Consider the following 21,614-nt stretch of genomic DNA (forward strand, 5'->3'; position numbering starts at 1 on the left):
TGCTTTTCCACTCTCCTGCTGTCTTTCCAGAGTGACGCTGATGCTGTAACAAGCAAATTGGTTGTCTCTTCTCTCTTCAGAGTACTGCATTCTGTTGCTATGTGAACGATTGACTGAGCCTTGGATACAGCCAGTACTCATTCACTTACAGCTAGTAGCCCCCCCCCTCCATCGGATTTACACGAATCACATAGGTCACCTATTTTGGATTCAAAACAGAAACTTTCACCGAAAGGTGACTAGTTTGCATCCCTGTAGTTAGAGTCCTTGGTGGTTCCAAACTTCTTCCATTTAAGGATGATGGAGACTACTGTGTTCTTGGGGACCTTCAATATTGCAGAAATGTTTTGGTACCCTTCCCAAGATCGGTGCCTCGACACAATCCTGTTTCGGCGCTCAACTGACAATTCCTTCGACCTCATGGCTTGGTTTTTGCTCCAACATGCTCTGTCAGCCTTGGGACCTTATATAGACAGGTATGCGCCTTTCCAAATCTTGTCCAATCAATTGAATTTACCACAGATGGACTCCAATCAAGTTGTAGAAACATCTCAAGTTTAATCAATGTAAACAGGATGGACCTGATCTCAATGTTGAGTCTCATAGCAAAGGGTCTGAATAATTATGTAAATAAGGGAATATTATCATTTTTTTATATACATTTGCAAACATTTCTAAAAAATGGTTTTCACCGTCAATATGGGGTATTGTGTGTAGATCGATGAGAAAGAAAATACATTTAATCAATTTTAGAATAAGGTCGTAACGTAACAAAATGTGGAAAAGGGGAAGGGGTCTGAATACTTTCCAAATGCACTGTACATAGTACAGACCCCTGGCCATTGCATAGATAGAAGGCTTCATCAGAAAATCATACAGCGTAACAGTGCAGTTAATACTTATCTTGATATCATACAGAGGATTGTTTAGCTGCTGTTTAATGTTGCATGTAGAAATGTGGCGAATAGATAGAATTATTTCTCATTCTACATGCCAGAGAGGCATGCATGTTCTGCATAACCTAAGAATACCTGAACATTATACAATGTTGTGCCCCTACTGTACCTTGTGATTGGTCTTCTTGTGCTTGTGGCAGGTGACAGACACCACGTAGGGCCAATCGGCTGGCTTCATGAGCACACCGGCGATGTGGGCACAGGTGACGTGGAAGGAGGTGGAGCAGTTGTCGAGGGAACACTGGATACACGCCCCACACATCTGCTTGGTGTTCTTGTGGCAGTACACACACTTCTGCAACACCAAAGATGTGTGGTAGAATCAAAACATACCATTTGTCTGTGTCTAAAGGCAATATCACTTTTCTATACACTATTGTCAGAGAAACATTTCAGGAGTAGGTAGGGGGGATTTTGGACGTCAAACATTTATTTATTTGTTTGCTAATTTCCCCCCTTTTTTCCTTCAGACATTGCCGGCTGGGGTAAAGCCATTACATAACATTTCCTCTGACTTTTTATGTTTCAATTGTAAAGTAAACTTTATAAAAAATTAAAACAAATGCGGCAGACAGAATTCTCAAAAATGTTAGGGTTGGGGCCAAAGTTTTTTGTAGCTAAGGAGCATAAATTGGAGTAGAAGTGCTCACCAGTCTCTGCACTAATGAATGAATCGACGCAACGTGTCCCATTCGACTTGGGATATATAGTGAGTATTTTACTCGAGAGGAAAAACAAAAAAGGTACCGTGGTGTTCTTTGAGGATTTGTGCTGCGTTCCAATTAGTTTAAACCCTTCCATTTATCCCAGAACTTTCAAAAAGGAGGACAGACTCTGAATCACTTTTCTGAATAGAAGCAAATATCAACGGTTTAGGACAAAACATGTACCACAGAGACAGGCCCAGTCATCCAATCATTAAGAGGGTGGGACGGTTTTTCACCGCCTTTGGAAATGCGGCTTTGACAACGGGTGGATGTAAATTATTCAAAAGACAATCCTCACTTCCTTTCATAGATTACGACATTATTTGTAGATGTGTGACAATGCCACTGCAAAGGCTGTGCAATTGACTGTGAAGTCGATTTGGATTAAGCGAGGGATGGAGGGAGAGGGATAAAAGTAGGGAAGAAAGCAGTTTGTTCAGCAGCGCGGCAGCGATGGGAAATTGCCTCCTGCCAGCAGGATCAATGCAGATCATTTAGCGCAGTGAGAAATGACTCCTGATTATTCAGACAGTTTTGCATCTATTATTCACCATAGTCCTCCTGCTCCTCGGACCGCAAACACACAATCCATCCAGGAGGAGGGAGAGGGACAGAACAGATGGAGGGTAGAAAACGGAGTGAGTGAGAGAGAGGACAGGGAGACAGACAGACGAGAGAACGAGCGAGAGGAGAGAATGAGCGCGAGAATGAGCGCGAGAGCAGGCGAGAGAGCAAGAAACGGATAATGAGAGAGCGAGGCATTTGTGTAAACAGTAGGCTGGAAAGTATTATAGTAGTATTATAAATGGAAGAGTTCTAAAATGTCTTTAGAAACACCATGTCTTGAGTAATAGCCAAATTGGATTTATACCAAAACATTGCACGACCGATCATACAGTTGAAGTCGGAAGTTTGCATACACCTTAGCCAAATACATTTAACTCAGTTTTTCACAATTCCTGACATCTAATCCTTGTAAAAATTCCCTGTTTTAGGTCAGTTAGGATCACCACTTTATTTTAAGAATGTGAAATGTCAGAATAATAGTAGAGAATGATTTATTTCAGCTTTTATTTCTTTCATCCCATTCCCAGTGGGTCAGAAGTTTACATACACTCAATTAGTATTTGGTAGCATTGCCTTTAAATTGTTTAACTTGGGTCAAATGTTTCAGGAAGCCTTCAACAAGCTTCCCACAATAAGTTGGGTGAATTTTGGTCCATTCCTCCTGACAGAGCTGGTGTAACTGAGTCAGGTTTGTAGGACTCCTTGCTCACACACAGTTTTTCAGTTCTGCCCACAAATTTTCCATAAGATTGAGGTCAGGGCTTCGTGATGGTCACTCCAATACCTTGACTTTGTTGTCCTTAAGGCATTTTGCCACAACTTTTGAAGTATGCTTGGGGTCATTGTCCATTCGGAAGACCCATTTGCGACCAAGCTTTAACTTCCTGACTGATCTTGCGTCAATATATCCACAATTTTCCTGCCTCATGATGCCATTTATTTTGTGAAGTGCACCAGTCCCTCCTGCAGCAAAGCACCCCCACAACATGATGCTGCCACCCCTGTGCTTCACGGTTGGGATGGTGTTCTTCGGCTTGCAAGCGTCCCCCTTTTTCCTCCAAACATAACCAGCGATGGTCATTATGGCCAAACAGTTCTATTTTTGTTTAATCAGACCAGAGGACATGTACCCAAAAAGTATGATCTTTGTCCCCATGTGCAGTTGCAAACAGTAGTCTGGCTTTATCTATGGTGGTTTTGGAGCAGTGGCTTCTTCCTTGCTGAGCGGACTTTCAGGTTATGTCGATATAGGACTCGTTTTACTGTGGATATAGATACTTTTGTACCTGTTTCCGCCAGCATCTTCACAAGGTCCTTTGCTGTTGTTATGGAATTGATTTGCACTTTTCCAATCAAAGTACGTTCATCTCTAAGAGACAGAACGCATCTCCTTCCTGAGTGGTATGACGGCTGCGTGGTCCCATGGTGTTTATACTTGCGTACTATTGTTTGTACAGATGAACGTGGTACCAAGGATGAACCAGACTTTTTTTGTATTTTCCCCATGATGTCAAGCAAAGAGGCACTGAGTTTGAAGGTAGGCCTTGAAATACATCCATGATGTCAATTAGCCTATCAGAAGCTTCTAAAGCCATGACATTATTTTCTGGAATTTTCCAAGCTGTTTAAAGGCACAGTCAACTTACTGTATGTAAACTTCTGACCCACTGGAATTGTGATACAGTGAATTATAAGTGAAATAATCTGTAAACAATTGTTGGAAAAATGTATTGTGTCATGCACAAAGTAGATGTCCTAACCGACTTGCCAAAACTATAGTTTGTTAACAAGAAATTTGTGGAGTGGTTGAAAAATTAGTTTTAATGACTCCAACCTAAGTGTATCAATGTATAGTGACAATACATGCAGCAACCGTTCACCAGGGTTGCAATCTGAGCCCTGCACTCTTCAATATTTACATCAACGAATTGGCCACTTTTCTAGAAAAATCCTCAGCCCCTGGTGTTAGTCTTCACAATTCAGAGGTTAAATGTCTGCTCTTCGCAGATAACCTGTGCCTGCTGTCACCCACAGCACATGGCCTACAGCAGAGCCTGGACCTGCTAGAGCAGTACTGCCAGACCTGGGCCATGGCAGTAAACCCCCACAGCACATGGCCTACAGCAGAGCCTGGACCTGCTAGAGCAGTACTGCCAGACCTGGGCCATGGCAGTAAACCCCCACAGCACATGGCCTACAGCAGAGCCTGGACCTGCTAGAGCAGTACTGCCAGACCTGGGCCATGGCAGTAAACCCCCACAGCACATGGCCTACAGCAGAGCCTGGACCTGCTAGAGCAGTACTGCCAGACCTGGGCCCTGGCCATAAACCCCAAAAAGACTAAAACAATGATTTTCCAGAGAAGATCCAGATCTCAGGGAATTAGACCAAAGTTCTCAATTGGTACAAAATATATAGAGTACTGCACACACTACAATTAGTTAGGTTTAAAAAGAAACTCAATTGGATACCTAAATGAGTCAGTGAATGAACTGAGAGAGATGCACTGAGGGCATTCTACGCCATTAAAAAACGAATTGAATGTGTCATAGAGAGAGCGAGAGAAGTGACCACCAAGGAAAGTGAGACAGTGAGAGAGAAAGAGGAGTGAGAATGAGATATGGGAGTGGGAGAAAAGAGGTAAGCATGTGATGGAAAGATTGTGATACCAGGGAGAGTAGTTACAGTTTAGGTGCATGTTAGGGGGCATGTTAGGGGGCGAATAGGCCTAATCCTAGCCAATCCAGCCTCCTGGCCGGCATTTTGAGGCTCCTCAATACAAGGGAGGTCAAAAGGTTTGTGTGTCTGGCTGAAATGACTGTGTTAACGCGTCGACAATATAAAACACAACACAAACAAAATGGAGCATGGCGCTGTTCATTAGGGAAACAATTTAAAAAGATTCACAAAAAACTAAATAAGTGTGTTTCTTATTGGACAACTCCGGGTAGTCCCTCAGTATGAGTTATTTTGTCTTCTGTTTGGTATGTAATGAACATGACCCAGGGAGTTTGTCTCCCTCCCTCTCCACTCACCAGACTCTTCCTGCTATCGGGGATGGCGCTGATGTCCACCGGCTCCCTTGCGATGGCGTTGACGAAGCGAGCCTCCGCCACGGCGATGGCACAGATCACATGGACCCACCTGGTAGAGAGGAGAGGACACACAAATCGACGTGCGCCCCTGACTGTTCACAAAACCTAGGGTCACGATGCCAGTATCAAGTAGGGCCATGACGATGATAGAATTTTACGGGGGAAATAGTCCCAGTGTCACCCAGAGTCTCGTGTTGATTTCTGAGCTACACACTATGATACTGGTATGGTGACAACACCACACACAGTGAATGTCATAAGTAATATAGCGGTATTCCAGTGGTATTAAGAAGGTAGGAAAGGCCACTGACCGGTTGTCTGTGGTCATCTTCAGAGCGCCTCCTCGTAAGTTACACAGACAACAGTCCTGTGGGAACACAGAGGTTAGGATGTAGGTAGGTAGTGGGCACAGACCAGGGAGGGTTCACAAAATGTGGGACTTAAGATATCCTCAGCCAAAACGTCAAAATGAATGACACAGACTTGAGTTATTTTAGATTGATTCTGACTGAGGAAGTGTGTACTGGCTACAGAGTCTCAAAATGGACAAACCGTACTAGTGCTGCTTTTTCCTCGTTTTTAAGGGAAGGTCCCTACTGTTGACCAATCACAGACGAAAGGACGTACTGTTTCAGAGTGACCGATGTTCCCACATATACGTTTCCAAAATGTTATAAATGAATAGATGGTCAATAGAGAAGCCCAGCGGTTTCCGTCTGTAGGAACTTGTTTCAGGTGGGTTAGGGTTAGGGTTAGTGTTGAGTGAGGGACTTACCGCCGTCCAGGCGAGCGCTGTACATCGCGAACACATCCAGGACTGATTGTGTACCGTGTCCAGACTAACACCATAACAAGCTAGGGAGAGAGAGAGGATAGACAGAGAGAGAGCGAGTGAGAAGAGAGAGAGAAAAGAGACAGAGCGAGAGAGAAGAAAGAGAGAAGACAGAAGAAAGAGAGAGGAGAGAGGGAGAGGAGAGAGAGGGAGAATGTAACTTTTTAACTAGGCAAGTCAGTTAAGAACAAGAGAAAGAAGATAAATCAACAGATGAAATAAATCTTCTGGTCTGCCTTCCACGCTCAGTGTTACTGAGTCTACTGAGCCATGGGCAAAGAACTCCATTAATGAAAGCACATCCTCATTCTCGTACAAAAATATCTTCTTAAAAATCCTCACATCTACATGTCATTGGTTGTTCTGCACCAAAATATATTATTTATTTCATAGCCTTTTACCCCATAGCATTTACACCACACCCACTAATGGCCCAGGAAGACAGGAGAGAGTTGGGGGAAGGTGAGAGGAGAGAGTGGGGGGGGTGAGAGGAGAGAGTGGGGGGTGAGAGGAGAGAGTGGGGGGTGAGAGGAGAGAGTGGGGGGGTGAGAGGAGAGAGTGGGGGGGGGTGAGAGGAGAGAGTGGGGGGGGGTGAGAGGAGAGAGTTGGGGGGTGAGAGGAGAGAGTTGGGGGGGTGAGAGGAGAGAGTGGGGGGGTGAGAGGAGAGAGTGGGGGGGTGAGAGGGAGAGTGGGGGGTGAGAGGAGAGAGTGGGGGGTGAGAGGAGAGAGTGGGGGGGGTGAGAGGAGAGAGTGGGGGGTGAGAGGAGAGAGTGGGGGGGTGAGAGGAGAGAGTGGGGGGTGAGAGGAGAGAGTGGGGGGGTGAGAGGAGAGAGTGGGGGGTGAGAGGAGAGAGTGGGGGGGTGAGAGGAGAGAGTGGGGGGGGTGAGAGGAGAGAGTGGGGGGGGGTGAGAGGAGAGAGGGGGGGGGTGAGAGGAGAGAGTGGGGGGGTGAGAGGAGAGAGTGGGGGGGGGGTGAGAGGAGAGAGTGGGGGGGTGAGAGGAGGAGTGGGGGGTGAGAGGAGAGAGTGGGGGGGGTGAGAGGAGAGAGTGGGGGGGGTGAGAGGAGAGAGTGGGGGGGGTGAGAGGAGAGAGTGGGGGGGGTGAGAGGAGAGAGTGGGGGGGTGAGAGGAGAGAGTGGGGGGGGGGTGAGAGGAGAGAGTGGGGGGGGTGAGAGGAGAGAGTGGGGGGGTGAGAGGAGAGAGTGGGGGGGTGAGAGGAGAGAGTGGGGGGGTGAGAGGAGAGAGTGGGGGGGGTGAGAGGAGAGAGTGGGGGGGGGTGAGAGGAGAGAGTGGGGGGGTGGTGAGAGGAGAGAGTGGGGGGGTGAGAGGAGAGAGTGGGGGGGGGAGGAGTGGGGGTGAGAGGAGAGAGTGGGGGGGTGAGAGGAGAGAGTGGGGGGTGAGAGGAGAGAGTGGGGGGGTGAGAGGAGAGAGTGGGGGGGGTGAGAGGAGAGAGTGGGGGGGTGAGAGGAGAGAGGGGGGGGTGAGAGGAGAGGTGGGGGGTGAGAGGAGAGAGTGGGGGGGTGAGAGGAGAGAGTGGGGGGGGGTGAGAGGAGAGAGTGGGGGGGTGAGAGGAGAGTGGGGGGGGGTGAGAGGAGAGAGTGGGGGGGGGGTGAGAGGAGAGAGTGGGGGGGTGAGAGGAGAGAGTGGGGGGGTGAGAGGAGAGAGTGGGGGGGTGAGAGGAGAGAGTGGGGGGGTGAGAGGAGAGAGTGGGGGGGTGAGAGGAGGAGAGTGGGGGGGTGAGAGAGAGAGTGGGGGGTGAGAGGAGAGAGTGGGGGGGGTGAGAGGAGAGAGTGGGGGGGTGAGAGGAGAGAGTGGGGGGGTGAGAGGAGAGAGTGGGGGGGTGAGAGGAGAGAGTGGGGGGTGAGAGGAGAGAGTGGGGGGTGAGAGGAGAGGAGAGAGTGGGGGGGTGAGAGGAGAGAGTGGGGGGGTGAGAGGAGAGAGTGGGGGGGTGAGAGGAGAGAGTGGGGGGGGGAGAGATTTTGTTCTGGCACTCTACAGCCCTGTCTTCCTCGCCTGTTGATTTCTGCAGGTCCTCGGGGGACCTAGAGTACAAAGAGATGTGTGGTGATAGAGGCCTTGGTGAGTTGGTCTCCACAGCATGTCTGTACCTGACCTCTACTGACCTCCGCAGCTGGTGAGGGCCGAACGCAACCCCGGCACGGGGCCGGACGAAACGAGCCAGACAGCTGCTGGGGAGGTGTGCGTACATGGTAAGATCGTACTGTAATCAAATTCAACCAAAGCTGGAGAAATAGTCCAATTTGGAGTAATTTGTTAGCAGTAAGCCATATTTATCATGGTCAAAGAAGAAATTAGATTCATGGAGGGTTGAAAATCAGCAAATGAATTGTACAGTGGACAGTACTATGGAACTTAACTAATACTTCTCACTGTACATGATATGGATTCTGTTGGTTGCAGCCAGGTTCTGCAGCCAATATTCACAATTGATGTCCTGGTTAAATGAAAATGTCACGTAGTTGTAATACAAAGTTTTCCAAGACCGTTCTGCAGTAATCAGAGTGGCGTCACATAGCTGGCTGCACAGTCACACACTAACCTCTCCCCGTGTGTCGCAAGCAATACAACAACATGTGTAGACTTTACCGTGAAATGCTTCCTCGCGAGCCCTTTCCCAACAACGCAGAGTTAAAAAGTAACAAAAATTTGCTAAAGATTTAGAAATAAATAGTTACACAATAAAATAACAATAGAGGCTTTATACACAACGAGTACCAGTACCAAGTCAATGTGCAACGGTACAGGGTACTGTAGTTGAGGTAACATGTACATGTAGTGACCCGGGCAATCAGGAGAGATAATAAAGTAGAAGCAATGTGAAAGTGTCTATATGTGAGTGTGTGTTTTGTGTGTGTGTGTGTGTTTTGTGTGTGTGTGTCTGTATATATAGAGTCCAGTAAGTGTTCATAGAGCCAGTACAAAGAAAACTAACAGGGGGGGGGGTGTCAATGCAAATAGTCCAAGTAGATATTTGATTATAAGATATAAGACTGTTCAGCAGTCTAACGACTTGGGGGTAGAAGCTGTTCAGCAGTCTAACGACTTGGGGGTGGAAGCTGTTCAGCAGTCTAACGACTTGGGGGTGGAAGCTGTTCAGCAGTCTAACGACTTGGGGGTAGAAGCTGTTCAGCAGTCTAACGACTTGGGGGTGGAAGCTGTTCAGCAGTCTAACGACTTGGGGGTGGAAGCTATTCAGCAGTCTAACGACTTGGGGGTGGAAGCTATTCAGCAGTCTAACGACTTGGGGGTAGAAGCTGTTCAGCAGTCTAACGACTTGGGGGTAGAAGCTGTTCAACAGTCTTATAGCTTGGGGGTAGAAACTGTTCAACAGTCTTATGGCTTGGGGGTAGAAGCTGTTCAGCAGTCTTATGGCTTGGGGGTAGAAGCTGTTCAACAGTCTTATAGCTTGGAGGTAGAAGCTGTTCAGCAGTCTTATGGCTTGGGGGTAGAAGCTGTTCAACAGTCTTATAGCTTGGAGGTAGAAGCTGTTCAGCAGTCTTATGGCTTGGGGGTGGAAGCTGTTCAGGACCCTTTTGGTCCCAGAGTTGGTGCTCCGGTATCTCTTGCCGTACGTTAGCAGAGAGAACAATCTATGATTTGGGTGGCTGGAGTCTGACCATTTTTAAGGCTTTCCTCTGACTGGTATAAAGGACGGCAGGGAGCCCGGCCCCAGTGATGTACTGGGCCAGATGCACTACCCTCTGTAGCGCCTTATGTTGGGATGACAAATAGTTGCCATACCAAGCAGTGATGCAGCCAGTGAAGATGCTCGCAATCAAGCGTAGCGGAAGTGTTGTTGCCTACTCGTTAGAAAGTCCAGGATCCAGCTGCAGAGTGAGGTGTTTAGTCCCAGGATCCTTAGCTTAGTGATGAGCTTGAAGGGAGCTAAGGTGTTGAACGCTGAGCTGTAACAGCATTCTCACGTAGGTGTTTATTTTGTCCAGGTGGGAAAGGACAGTGTGGAGAGCAATAGAGATTGCGTCATCTGTGGATCTGTTGGGGGCAGTATGCAAATTGGAGTGGGTCCAGGGTCTCTGGGATGATGGCGTTGATGTGAGCCATGACCAGCCTTTCAAAGCATTACACGGCTACAGATGTGAGTACTAAGGGGCAATGGTCATTTAGACAGGTTACATTGGCGTTCTTAGGCACAGGGACTATGGTGGTCTGCTTGAAACATGTAGGTATTACAGACTGGGTCAGATACTTGTCAGCCCTGTGGCCTTGTGAATGTTAACCTCTTTAAAGGTTTTACTGATATCGGCTACATAGAGCTGGTGCTCTCCTGCATGGTTCACTGTTGCTTGCCTCAAAGCGAACATAGAAGGTATTTAGCTCGTCTGGTAGGCTCGCGTCACTGGTCAGCTCTCGGCTGGGTTTCCCTTTGTAATCCGTAATAGTTTGCAAGCCCTGCCACATCTACACCGGCTCTGACACTCGTCAGTAGGATTCGATCTTAGTCCTATATTGACGCTTTCCCTGTTTGATGGTTCATCGGACGGCATAGCAGGACTTCTTATAAGCGTCTTGATTAGTGTCCCGCTCCTTGAAAGTGGCAGCTCGAGCCTTTAGCTCAGTTTGGATGTTGCCTGTAATTCATGGCTTCTGGTTGGGATATGTACGTATGGTCACTGTGGGGGGGACGTCATCGATGCACTTATTAATGAAGCTTGTGACTGATTTGTTAAACTTTGATGTCATCAGATGATTCCCGGAAGATATTCCAGTCTGTATTAGCAAAACAGACCTGTAGCTTAGCGTCTGCTTCATCTGACCACTTCCATATTGAGTGCGTCACTAGTACTTCCTGCTTGAGTTTTTGCTTGTAAAGCAGGAATCAGGAGGATAGAGTTATGGTCAGATTTGCCAAATGGAGGGCGAGGGAGAGCTTTGTATGAGTGTGTGTGGAGTAAAGGTGAATTGTAGTTGTTTTGTTTTGCCTCTAGTTGCACAGGTGATATGCTGGTAGAAATGAAGTAAAATGGATTTCAGTTTTCCTGCATTAAAATCACCAGCCACTAGGAGTGCAGCCTCTGGATAAGCATTTTCTTGCTTGCTTATGGCCCTATACAGTTCGTTGAGTATGGTCTTAGTGCCAGCATCGGTCTGTGGTGGTAAATAGACAGCTATGAAAAATATAAATAAACTCTTGTTAAATAGTGTGGTCTGCAGCTTATCATGAGGTATTCCAACTGAGGCGAGCGGAACCTTGAGACTTCCTTAATATAGAGATTGTGCATTAACAAAAAGACACTGCCGTTCTGTTCTGCTTATGTATAGAAATAAACAGCTAGATTTATATTTTCCGTGTCCTTGTTCAGCCACGACTCGGAGAAACATAGGATATTACAGTTCTTCAGACCACGCTGATCGGATAGTGTCAAACTGCGCTCGTCCAGTTTATTTTCCAGTGATTGCACTTTCGCCCAATAGAACGGAGGGTAGAAGCGGTTGATCCACTCGCCGATTTAGTCTCATCAGGTATCCCCGCACGCTGGCTTTTAATGCTGACTCTTCCTTTTTCGAGTGTCGGGGATTTGGGCCTGGTCCAGGTTGAGCAATATGTCCTTCGCCGCAGACTCATTGAAATCGAGGTTAGTGATCACTGATCGCCATTCTAGTCTAACCGCTCCCTGTGTGTCGCACGCTAACCACTCCCCGCCACATGCCTCCTCACCATACAGAGGCTAGCCTAATTGGCTACGCAGCCTAGGCTGGGCGGGTAGAGAAAGAGGTGCAAAACAACTTCATTTACCTCTTTTTCGGCAAGGGAACAGTTTTGGGGGACACCAGCACAACAATCCTGGGAAGTTCAGGGTGAACGGCAGTAAATTGGCATTTTGATCCTTGTGGAGAGAATAATCCCCACTTCGGGCCCAAGGGGGTGCAAATACATAATGGGAATTTAGATAAATACGCCGTGCAAACACTACGGATCATTAGCTTTGTGAATAAAAACCAGACTGGGTAGAACAAACACAGTAAATATCCTCTCAGGTAAACATGGAGGGAGACTTGACTGACTGGTGTTGACTGGCTGGTACAGACTGGGGAGAACACAGTAAATATCCTCTCAGGTAAACATGGAGGGAGACTTGACTGACTGGCATTGACTGGCTGGTACAGACTGGGGAGAACACAGTAAATATCCTCTCAGGTAAACATGGAGGGAGACTTGACTGACTGGTATTGACTGGCTGGTACAGACTGGGGAGAACAAACACAGTAAATATCCTCTCAGGTAAACATGGAGGGAGACTTGACTGACTGGTATTGACTGGCTGGTACAGACTGGGGAGAACAAACACAGTAAATATCCTCTCAGGTAAACATGGAGGGAGACTTGACTGACTGGTATTGACTGGCTGGTACAGACTGGGGAGAACAAACACAGTAAATATCCTCTCAGGTAAACATGGAGGGAGACTTGACTGACTGGTATTGACTGGCTGGTACAGACTGGCTGCCTGGAACTGATTTGTTTGTTTGGTGAGGGCCTGGTTGGAAATATAGAATGTTTTTGTCTGGCTAGTAGTTGACTAAAGTAAACATGTTATTTTGTCTGGCTGGTGCTGATCTATAGAAGGCAATGCAATTGTTTTGACTGACTGATAAACAGATTGCCTGCCTTTCTACCCATCTATCCGTCCGGCCGGCCATCTGCCTGCCTGTCTGTATCAGTCAATATCAATGTGTCTATCTTTCTGTGGGCCTACTCACTGGAGTGGACCTGCAGACTGCAGGAGGAGCACGAGATCAGCGGGCTGGTGCAGTCTTCTCCCGTGTGGGAGTTGGAGGGCAGCGGCTCCGTGTTGTCCGGCCCGGCGCTGAAGCACATCTCTGGGACCAGCGGGTGGGTGCGGCTGCCGCAGCGGGGAGTGTGGAGGTGGTTGGGGGCACTGGGGCTGTCAGACGTGTACAGAGAGTCCTTCTGGGGCTGGATGAAACAGGGGAAGGAGGTTACATATGTTCTGGGGCTGGATGAAACAGGGGAAGGAGGTTACATATGTTCTGGGGCTGGATGAAACAGGGGAAGGAGGTTACATATGTTCTGGGGCTGGATGAAACAGGGGAAGGAGGTTACATATGTCCTGGGGCTGGATGAAACAGGGGAAGGAGGTTACATATGTTCTGGGGCTGGATGAAACAGGGGAAGGAGGTTACATATGTTCTGGGGCTGGATGAAACAGGGGAAGGAGGTTACATATGTTCTGGGGCTGGATGAAACAGGGGAAGGAGGTTACATGTTCTGGGGCTGGATGAAACAGGGGAAGGAGGTTACATATGTTCTGGGGCTGGATGAAACAGGGGAAGGAGGTTACATATGTTCTGGGGCGGGATGAAACAGGGGAAGGGGGTTACACTGGGTGGAGTTTAGAGCTGTCACATTTTCCACCAAAATCTACATTGAACACGGGAGCTAAACCCACAAATGTGTCCAAATTACATTCATCTGAAACATTTCCATCAAAAGTCTTAGTCAAAACTGATGGCAGTCAAAGTTGGTGGTCTAGTGGTCTGATGCCTCTATGTCTACTAATATGTATTAACTAGCAGCTTAAACACCAACTTTTCATTATCTCTGTTCATTCATGCATCTGTTGCTCACGTAGCGTATGCAGCATGTAATCTACAGCCTCAGCCCTGTGTCCAAGACCACTGTTATCCGATTGTGACGTTCACTGTGTTTGTGGCATAGAGACATGTTCTAATATATACAGTACCCCCCAGCTGTGTCCATGGTTTGTACCCTACCTGTGTGTATGGGCAGAACAGAGTGCATACGGCACAGTAGGGTTCCAGGGTGGCCACGGCCGCATTGAAACTCTTTTCAGCCAGGATGTTAGGAGTGCGGTTCTGCCACAAGTGGCCCGCCTTCTTCACATGGCCATCCAGTGACATGGGGGAGAACAGCTCTGATTAAGGAGAAAGGAAACACACACACACACCAGATCAGTCTAGATATACACAGAATGCGCATACAAGCAAGAATATAGGCTGTATCGGGCCTGCAATGCATGTATGACAAGAGCCAGAGGAATCCGCAATAGTGTGTTAAACCAGAACAGAGAGAATACAGACTGTGCTACAACGTTATCCCCTCAGAACCAACCTTCATCGCTGGACATTTCCTGCTTGACGATGGATAGCGGAGAGCGCATAGGGGGCTTGCTGAGGGGATGCCGGCGACTCTTCTTCACCTCCATCTTAATCTTCAACTGCTTAGAGTAGTACGATGACTGCTGAGGAACCCCAAAGATTAATGAGCAAAACCCTGGGTTTGAATAAACACTTTCCACCGCTGATAATTAGTGCCTCTGTATAAGAGCATCTAAATTAATAACATCTAAAATGTTCAAATGGAGGTCTCAAAACACCGCGTTGATAACCTGTGTTTGAACGCTTGAAGCTCGTGTTTTGGTTGTTCCATGCTCCAGGGTGAAGTTTCCCTTAGGTACAGATCTAGGAGCAGCTTCCTCTACACCAGGTATTCCCAAACTGGGGTATGCGTACATTTGGGGGGGTTGTCTCGCCTGAGTAGCCTCATTTCACTGCCAAAAATAAAATTAAACCATCTAGTGTTCAGTGAAATAACAACACAATGTCAAATACAGGTAGCCTAGTCAAATAATTAACATCCAATCACATTAACCTTACTCTCTCACGGGAATTCCACTACCGGTCCGTATGTAGCCAAATGTAGCTGCTGCTAATGTTGGCATCTGTACTGATCGCGCAAAAACCATGACAGGGAGATGTAGTGGAGTGGTAACGTGCGTACAAGCAGTTGTTCCCGACGCCACTTAGGTACACTGCAGCATCCACAGAGAGGCTCTTGCTGACAAGGGAATGCCTGACAGCTTGAAAGACGTTTTGGACACTACAGTGAAAATGGTCAACTTTGCTAAAGTAAGGCCCCTGAACTCTCGTGTATTTTCTGCTCTATGCAATGATATGGGCTGCGACCACGTAACACTTTTACAACATACAGAAGTCTGCTGGTTATCAAGGGGCAAAGTATTGACATGTTTTTTATTTTACATTGAGACGAGCTTAAAGTTTTTTTTACTGACTATAATTTTCACTTGTCTGACCGCTTGCATGATAACGAGTTTCTCACACGACTGGCCTATCTGGGTGATGTTTTTTCTCACCTGAATGATCTGAATCTAGGATTACAGGGACTCTTCGCAAATATATTGAATATGCGGGACAAAATTGAGGCTATGATTAAGAAGTTGGAGCTCTTCTGTGTCTGCATTAACAAGGACAACACACAGGTCTTTCCATCATTGTATGACTTTTTGTGTACAAATGAACTCAAGCTTTGGGACAATGTCAAATGTGATATAGCGAAACACCTGAGTGAATTGGGTGAGAAATTACGCAAGTACTTTCCTGAAATGGATGACATAAACAACTGGATTCGTTGTCCCTTTCATGCCTCCAGTCCACTTACCGATATCTGAACAAGAGAGCCTCATTGAAATTGCAACAAGCAGTTCTGTGAAAATGTTATTTAATCAGAAGCCACTGACAGATTTCTAGATTGGGCTGCGCTCAGAGTATCCTGTCTTGGCAAATCGCGCTGTTAAGACACTGATGCCCTTTGCAACAAAGTACCTATGTGAGAGTGGATTCTTGGCCCTCACTAGCATGAAAACTAAATACAGGCAGACTGTGTGGGAAATGATTTAACCTGTTTGGGACAGGGGGCAGTATTTTCACGTTCGGCTGAAAAGCGTGCCCAGAGTAAACTGCCTGCTACTCGGGCCCAGAGTAGTAGATTTGGATAGAAAACACTCTGAAGTTTCTAAAACTGTTTGAATGATGTCTGTGAGCATAACAGAACTCATATGGCAGGCAAAAACCTGAGAAAGAAATCCAACCAGGAAGTGGGAAATCTGAGGTTTGTAGTTTTTCAAGTGATTGCCTATCCAAACTACAGTGTCTGTGGGGTCATTTTGCACTTCCTAAGGCTTCCACTAGACGTCAACAGTCTTTAGAACCTTGTTTCATGCTTCTACTGTGAATAGGGAGAGAATAAGAGCTGATTCAACAAGTGGACTAGGCTGAGGCCAATGAGTTGTTTACTGCGTATTCACGCAAGCCCGCCGTTCCTTCTTTTTCCTCTGTAATGAATACGCTATTGTCCGGTTGGAATATTATCAAAGATTTATGATAAAAAGACCCTAAGGATTGATTGTAAACATCGTTTGACATGTTTCTACGAATGGTAATGGAACTTTTTGACTTTTCGTCGAGGGTTTTGCGCTCGTGCATTGTGCCTTTGGAATAGTGATCTAAACGCGCAAACAAAACGGAGGTATTTGGACATAAATGATGGACTTTATCGAACAAAACAAACATTTATTGTGGAAGTGGGAGTCCTGGGAGTGCATTCCGACGAAGATCAGCAAAGGTAAGTGAAGATTTATAATACTATTTCTGAGTTTTGTTGACTCCAGAACTTGGCGGGTAACTGTATAGCTTGCTTTGATGGCTGAGGTCTGTACTCAGAATATTGAACAATGTGCTTTCGCCGTAAAGCTGTTTTGAAATCTGACACAGCGGTTGCATTAACCTGTCTGGGCGAGGGGGCAGTATTTTCGCAGCCGGATGAAAAACGTACCCAAATTAAACTGGTTACTACTCTGGCCTAGAAACTAGAATATGCATATTATTAGTAGATTTGGATAGAAAACACTCTGAAGTTTCTAAAACTGTTTGAATGGTGTCTGTGAGTATAACAGAACTCATATGGCAGGCAAAAACCTGAGAAAATTCCAAGCAGGAAGTGGAAAGTCTGAGAATTGTAGTTCTTTTGATTCTCTATCGAAACTAGTGTCTGTGGGGGACGTTGCACTTCCTAAGGCTTCCATTGGCTGTCTAAAGCCTTCAGAAAGTGGTTTGAGCATTTTCCTGTCACGGTGCAGATAATAGGAGCTCAGTTTCTGAGTGGACTGCCTGGCAACAAAGGGGTTGGATATGCGCGGTGACGCGAGCGCACCCCTTCTTTTTCTTCATGAATGAATATGCTATTGTCCGGTTGGAATATTATCGCAATTTTACGTAAAAAATACCATAAAGATTGATTTTAAACAGCGTTTGACATGCTTCTAAGTACGGTAATGGAACATTTTGACTTTTCGTCTCTCGTTCCGCGCTCGCACGTTATGCCTTTGGATAAGTGATCTGTACGCATGAACAAAACGAAGGTATTTGTACATAAATATGGATTATTTCGAACAAAAACAACATTTCTTGTGGAAGTAGCAGTCCTGGGAGTGCATTCTGACAAAGATCAGCAAAGGTAAGAGAATATTTCTAATACTAACTCTGAGTTTAGGTTGCCCCCAAACTTGGCGGGTGTCTGAATAGCTCGCCGTGATGGCTGAGCTATGTACTCAGAATATTGAAAAATGTGCTTTCTCCGTAAAGCTATTTTAAAATCTGACACAGCGGTTGCATCCAGGGAGTAGTCTATCTATAATTCTTAAAATAATTGTTATATATTTTGTCAACGTTTATGATGAGTATTTTGTAAATTCATCGGGTGTTTTGGTGGGAATACATTTTCTGAACATCACGCGCCAATGTAAAATGCTGTTTTTGGATATAAATATGAACTTTATCGAACAAAACATACATGTATTGTGTAACAATGTCCTAGGAGTGTCATCTGATGAAGATCGTCAAAGGTTAGTGCTGCATTTAGCTGTTTTTTGGGTTTTATTGACACATGTCCTTGCTTGGAAAATGGCTGTGATTATTTTTGTTTATGTACTCTCCTAACATAATCTAATGTTTTGCTTTCGCTGTAAAGCCTTTTGGAAATCGGACAATGTGGTTAGATTAACGAGAAGTTTATCTTTAAAATGGTGTAAAATAGTCGTATGTTTGAGAAAGTTGAATTATGACATTTTGTTGTTTTTGAATTTTCCGCCCTGATATTTCACTGGCTGTGTCCCGCAGGTCGGATGCTAGCGTCCCACCTAGCCCATAGAAGTTAAGGAGAAGTGTATCTATAATTCTTTGAATAACTGTTGTAAATTTTATCAACGTTTATGATGAGTATTTCTGTAAATTGATGTGCTCATTCACCGGAAGTTTTGGGAGGCAAAACCTTTTCTGAACATCACGCGCCAATGTAAAATGGGGTTTTTGGATATAAATATGAACTTTATCGAATAAAACATACATGTATTTTGTAACATTGAGTCCTGGGAGTGTCATCTGATGAAGATAATCAAAGGTTAGTGATTCATTTTAGCTGCATTTCTGTTTTTTTGTGACACCTCTCCTTGCTTGGTATATGGCTGTGTGGTTTTTCTTGTCTAGGTGCTGTACAAACATAATCTAATGTTTTGCTTTCGCCGTAAAGCCTATTTGAAATCGGACAATGTGGTTGGATTAACGAGAAGTTTATCTTTAAAACTGTGTAAAATAGTTGTATGTTTGAGAAATTTGAAATATGAGATTTTTGTTGTTTTTGCATTTCGCGCCCTGCTATTCCATTGGCTGTTGGCGAGGGGTCCCGCTGGTGGAACGGGGTTCCGCTAGCGGAACGTCTGTCCTCAACAGGTTTAAGACTGAGACTCTCTCCAATACAACCCAACATTGCAGAGTTATGAGCATCCTTTCAAGCACACCCTTCTCATTAACCTGTGGTGAGTTATTCACAATTTTCAATTAACAAATAAAGTTTTATATGTAAGATGGTTAAATAAAGAGCAAAATTATTGATTATTATTATATTATTATTTTTGCCCTGATCCTATAAGAGCTCTTTGTCTCTTCCCACGAGCCGGGTTGTGACAAAAACTCACACTCATTCTTATGTTTAATAAATGTATCGTATATTGTGTGTGGCAGGCTTACAATGATAGCAAAAAACAACATTTGAGAGTGCGTTGATCCTGGTGCTAGAGGGGGTACGCAGCTGGAGGGTGAATGTTTGAAGGGGTACGGGACTATAAAAAGTTTGGGAACCATTGCTCCACACCAATCCTAACCTTAACCATTAGTGGGGGAAAATGCAAAAACTGACCAAAGATCAGCATCCAGAGCAGGGCTCTCCAACCCTGTTCCTGGAGAGCTACCCTCTGTAGGTTTTCACTCCAACCCCAGTTGTAACTAACCTGGTTCAGCTCATCAACCAGCTAAATATTAGAATCAGGTGTGCTAGATTAGGGTTGGAGTGAGAACCTACAGGAAGGTAGCTCTTCAGGAACAGTTTGAGGTGAGAACCTACAGGAGGGTTGCTCTTCAGGAACAGGGTTGGAGAGAAACCCTACAGGAGGGTAGCTCTTCAGGAACAGGGTTGGAGAAACCCTACAGGAGGGTAGCTCTTCAGGAACAGGGTTGGAGAGCCCTGGTCTAGAGGCAACTTCATCCTACACCTTATTCCAGCACTGCTTACCTGCTGCATGCCTTTCACATCAAGCCTGCCCTCTGCTGGTATTTCCGTGTCATTGCTCCCTTGGGTCTCCTTTGGTGTCTGGGGCATGTTGAACGTGGCAAACTTCTCAAAAGCTGCTTGGAAAGAGTTTATAGGAGCCAGCGGCAGGGTAGGTTGTTGCTGCTTCTTCTTCTTCTTCTTCTTCTTCTTCTTTTTCTTCTCTCCATTCGCCGTCAAATGCTGTGGGTCTGCCTGGGGGTCTTGTACTGGGTGAGAGAAATAAGAGAAGGGAAATGTGGAACCTCCCAATTCAAAAAGGCACAACATTTTTTATAATAATCGGTGTCATAATATCTCTGTACCACTTGTTGGTTCTAATAGCCATTTGATCTGGTACCTTGCGATATCATGTAACTCACGTCTAACTCACTTTGGAAGTTTGAAACTGGGATATCAATTAAACTCCTTAATTGACCGAAATTGAAATGGGATTTCATCCAACGACGCAGCCAACTGGTGCCTTCTGAAACATCCACCCCCCTCACCCTGACCTCCTGCTCTTCACCCCAATGACCTCCTGCTCTTCACCCCAATGGCCTCCTGCTCTTCACCCCAACGGCCCCCTGCTCTTCACCCCAACGACCTCCTGCTCTTCACCCCAACGACCTCCTGCTCTTCACCCCAACGACCTCCTGCTCTTCACCCCAACGACCTCCTGCTCTTCACCCCAACGACCTCCTGCTCTTCACCCCAATGACCTCCTCCTGACGCTCACCTTCTCCTCCTCCCCTCCTGCCTCAATCCTAAACCAAACAGTAGCGAGGACAATGCAAAACTGATCCAAGCCCCTACTGAGCCCTACACCAACCTCTTGTGGCCTTGGCGGCAACGGCGTCCTGCCTCTCTCGGTCCTGCCTCTCCCGTTCTTCCCTCTCCTGGTCCTCTCTCTCCATGGCCTCCAGGGTCTGAAACGCCTCCCGGGCCATCCTCTCCTCCCTCTCCTGGCGCCGCTGGGCCTCGCGCTCCTCCACCTGACGCTGGTACTCGGCGGCATCCATCTCAATGCCTTCCTCCGCCAGAACCTTGACCTCCTCCAGTTTCAGCCGCCGCAGCTGCTCCTTCTTCTGTAAAGCTCTGGGGACGGAGGGATGGGGCAAACGGGGACATGAGTGAATGATGACACTTACAGTACTTCACTTGTATTCACACAACTCAGTACCTCGCTCTTTAACCTGTATTTTACTGTTGAAGTTTCCCCTGTAAACCATTCATGCGTTTAAAAGAGACAAAGAGAAAAAGATGGATAGATAGAAATGTTGGACCAAAGAGTGAGAGACCTGAAAGTGAGAGACCTGGGGAGAGTGAAAGGGGAGAGAGCCAGAGCCTGGTTCCTCTCTAGGTTTCTTCCTAGGTTCCTGCTTTTCTAGGGAGTTTTTCCTCGCCATCGTGCTTCTACACCTGCATTGCTTGCTGTTTTAGGCTGGGTTTCTGTACAGCACTTTGTGACATCAGCTGATGTAAGAAGGGATTTATAAATACATTTGATTGATTGATTGAGAGGGGAGAGAGTGGAGCGAGTGAGAGGGGAGAGAGTGGGAAGTGTGACTAGCTACACCAATTGGAACACAACCAGAAGTATGGCTGACACTGTTACACAAAAACATTATTGACATAGCTCAGAGTGCGGTATTACTAGGGTCAGGACTTTCCCTAATCCTTGTCATTCCATATCCTAGCATGAATCAGTGTACAAAACATTAGGAACACCTTCCTAATATTGAGTTCAGAACATTTCCCCTCAAGAAAAGCTTCAATTTGTCAGGGCATGGACTACAAGGTCAACTTGGCTGGATGTCCTTTGGGTGGTGGACCATTCTTGATACACATGGGAACAGTGTTGCAGGTCTTGACACACTCAAACCGGTGCGCCTGGCACCTACTACACACCCCCGTTCAAAGGCACTTCAATATTTTGTCTTGCCCATTCACTCTCTGACGATGGCGCAGGAGGGGAGGGCTACAGTCTTATCGGCTCT

General features: G+C 46.3%; 1 protein-coding gene across 2 annotated transcripts in view; it reads right to left on the reverse strand.

Annotated features, from left to right (window-relative positions):
* Nucleotides 1-21,614, reverse strand: part of LOC115151538 (lysine-specific demethylase 4B) — an 85,049-nt gene that overhangs the window by 16,067 nt on the left and 47,368 nt on the right. The window contains exons 10-18 of one of the 2 annotated variants that reach the window (XM_029695562.1): nt 20,447-20,712; nt 19,600-19,844; nt 14,290-14,416; nt 13,932-14,092; nt 12,897-13,113; nt 6,101-6,180; nt 5,637-5,692; nt 5,266-5,374; nt 1,066-1,251 (exon numbers count right to left, since the gene is read on the reverse strand). In XM_029695562.1, the coding sequence (XP_029551422.1) occupies nt 1,066-1,251; nt 5,266-5,374; nt 5,637-5,692; nt 6,101-6,180; nt 12,897-13,113; nt 13,932-14,092; nt 14,290-14,416; nt 19,600-19,844; nt 20,447-20,712 (1,447 nt within the window). Of the gene's footprint in view, nt 1-1,065; nt 1,252-5,265; nt 5,375-5,636; nt 5,693-6,100; nt 6,181-12,896; nt 13,114-13,931; nt 14,093-14,289; nt 14,420-19,599; nt 19,845-20,446; nt 20,713-21,614 lie in introns of both variants that reach the window. The other variant, XM_029695561.1, reaches the window with a different exon arrangement.

The sequence above is a fragment of the Salmo trutta genome, chromosome 17 (genome assembly GCF_901001165.1).
Source record: "Salmo trutta chromosome 17, fSalTru1.1, whole genome shotgun sequence".
NCBI lineage: Eukaryota > Metazoa > Chordata > Actinopteri > Salmoniformes > Salmonidae > Salmo > Salmo trutta.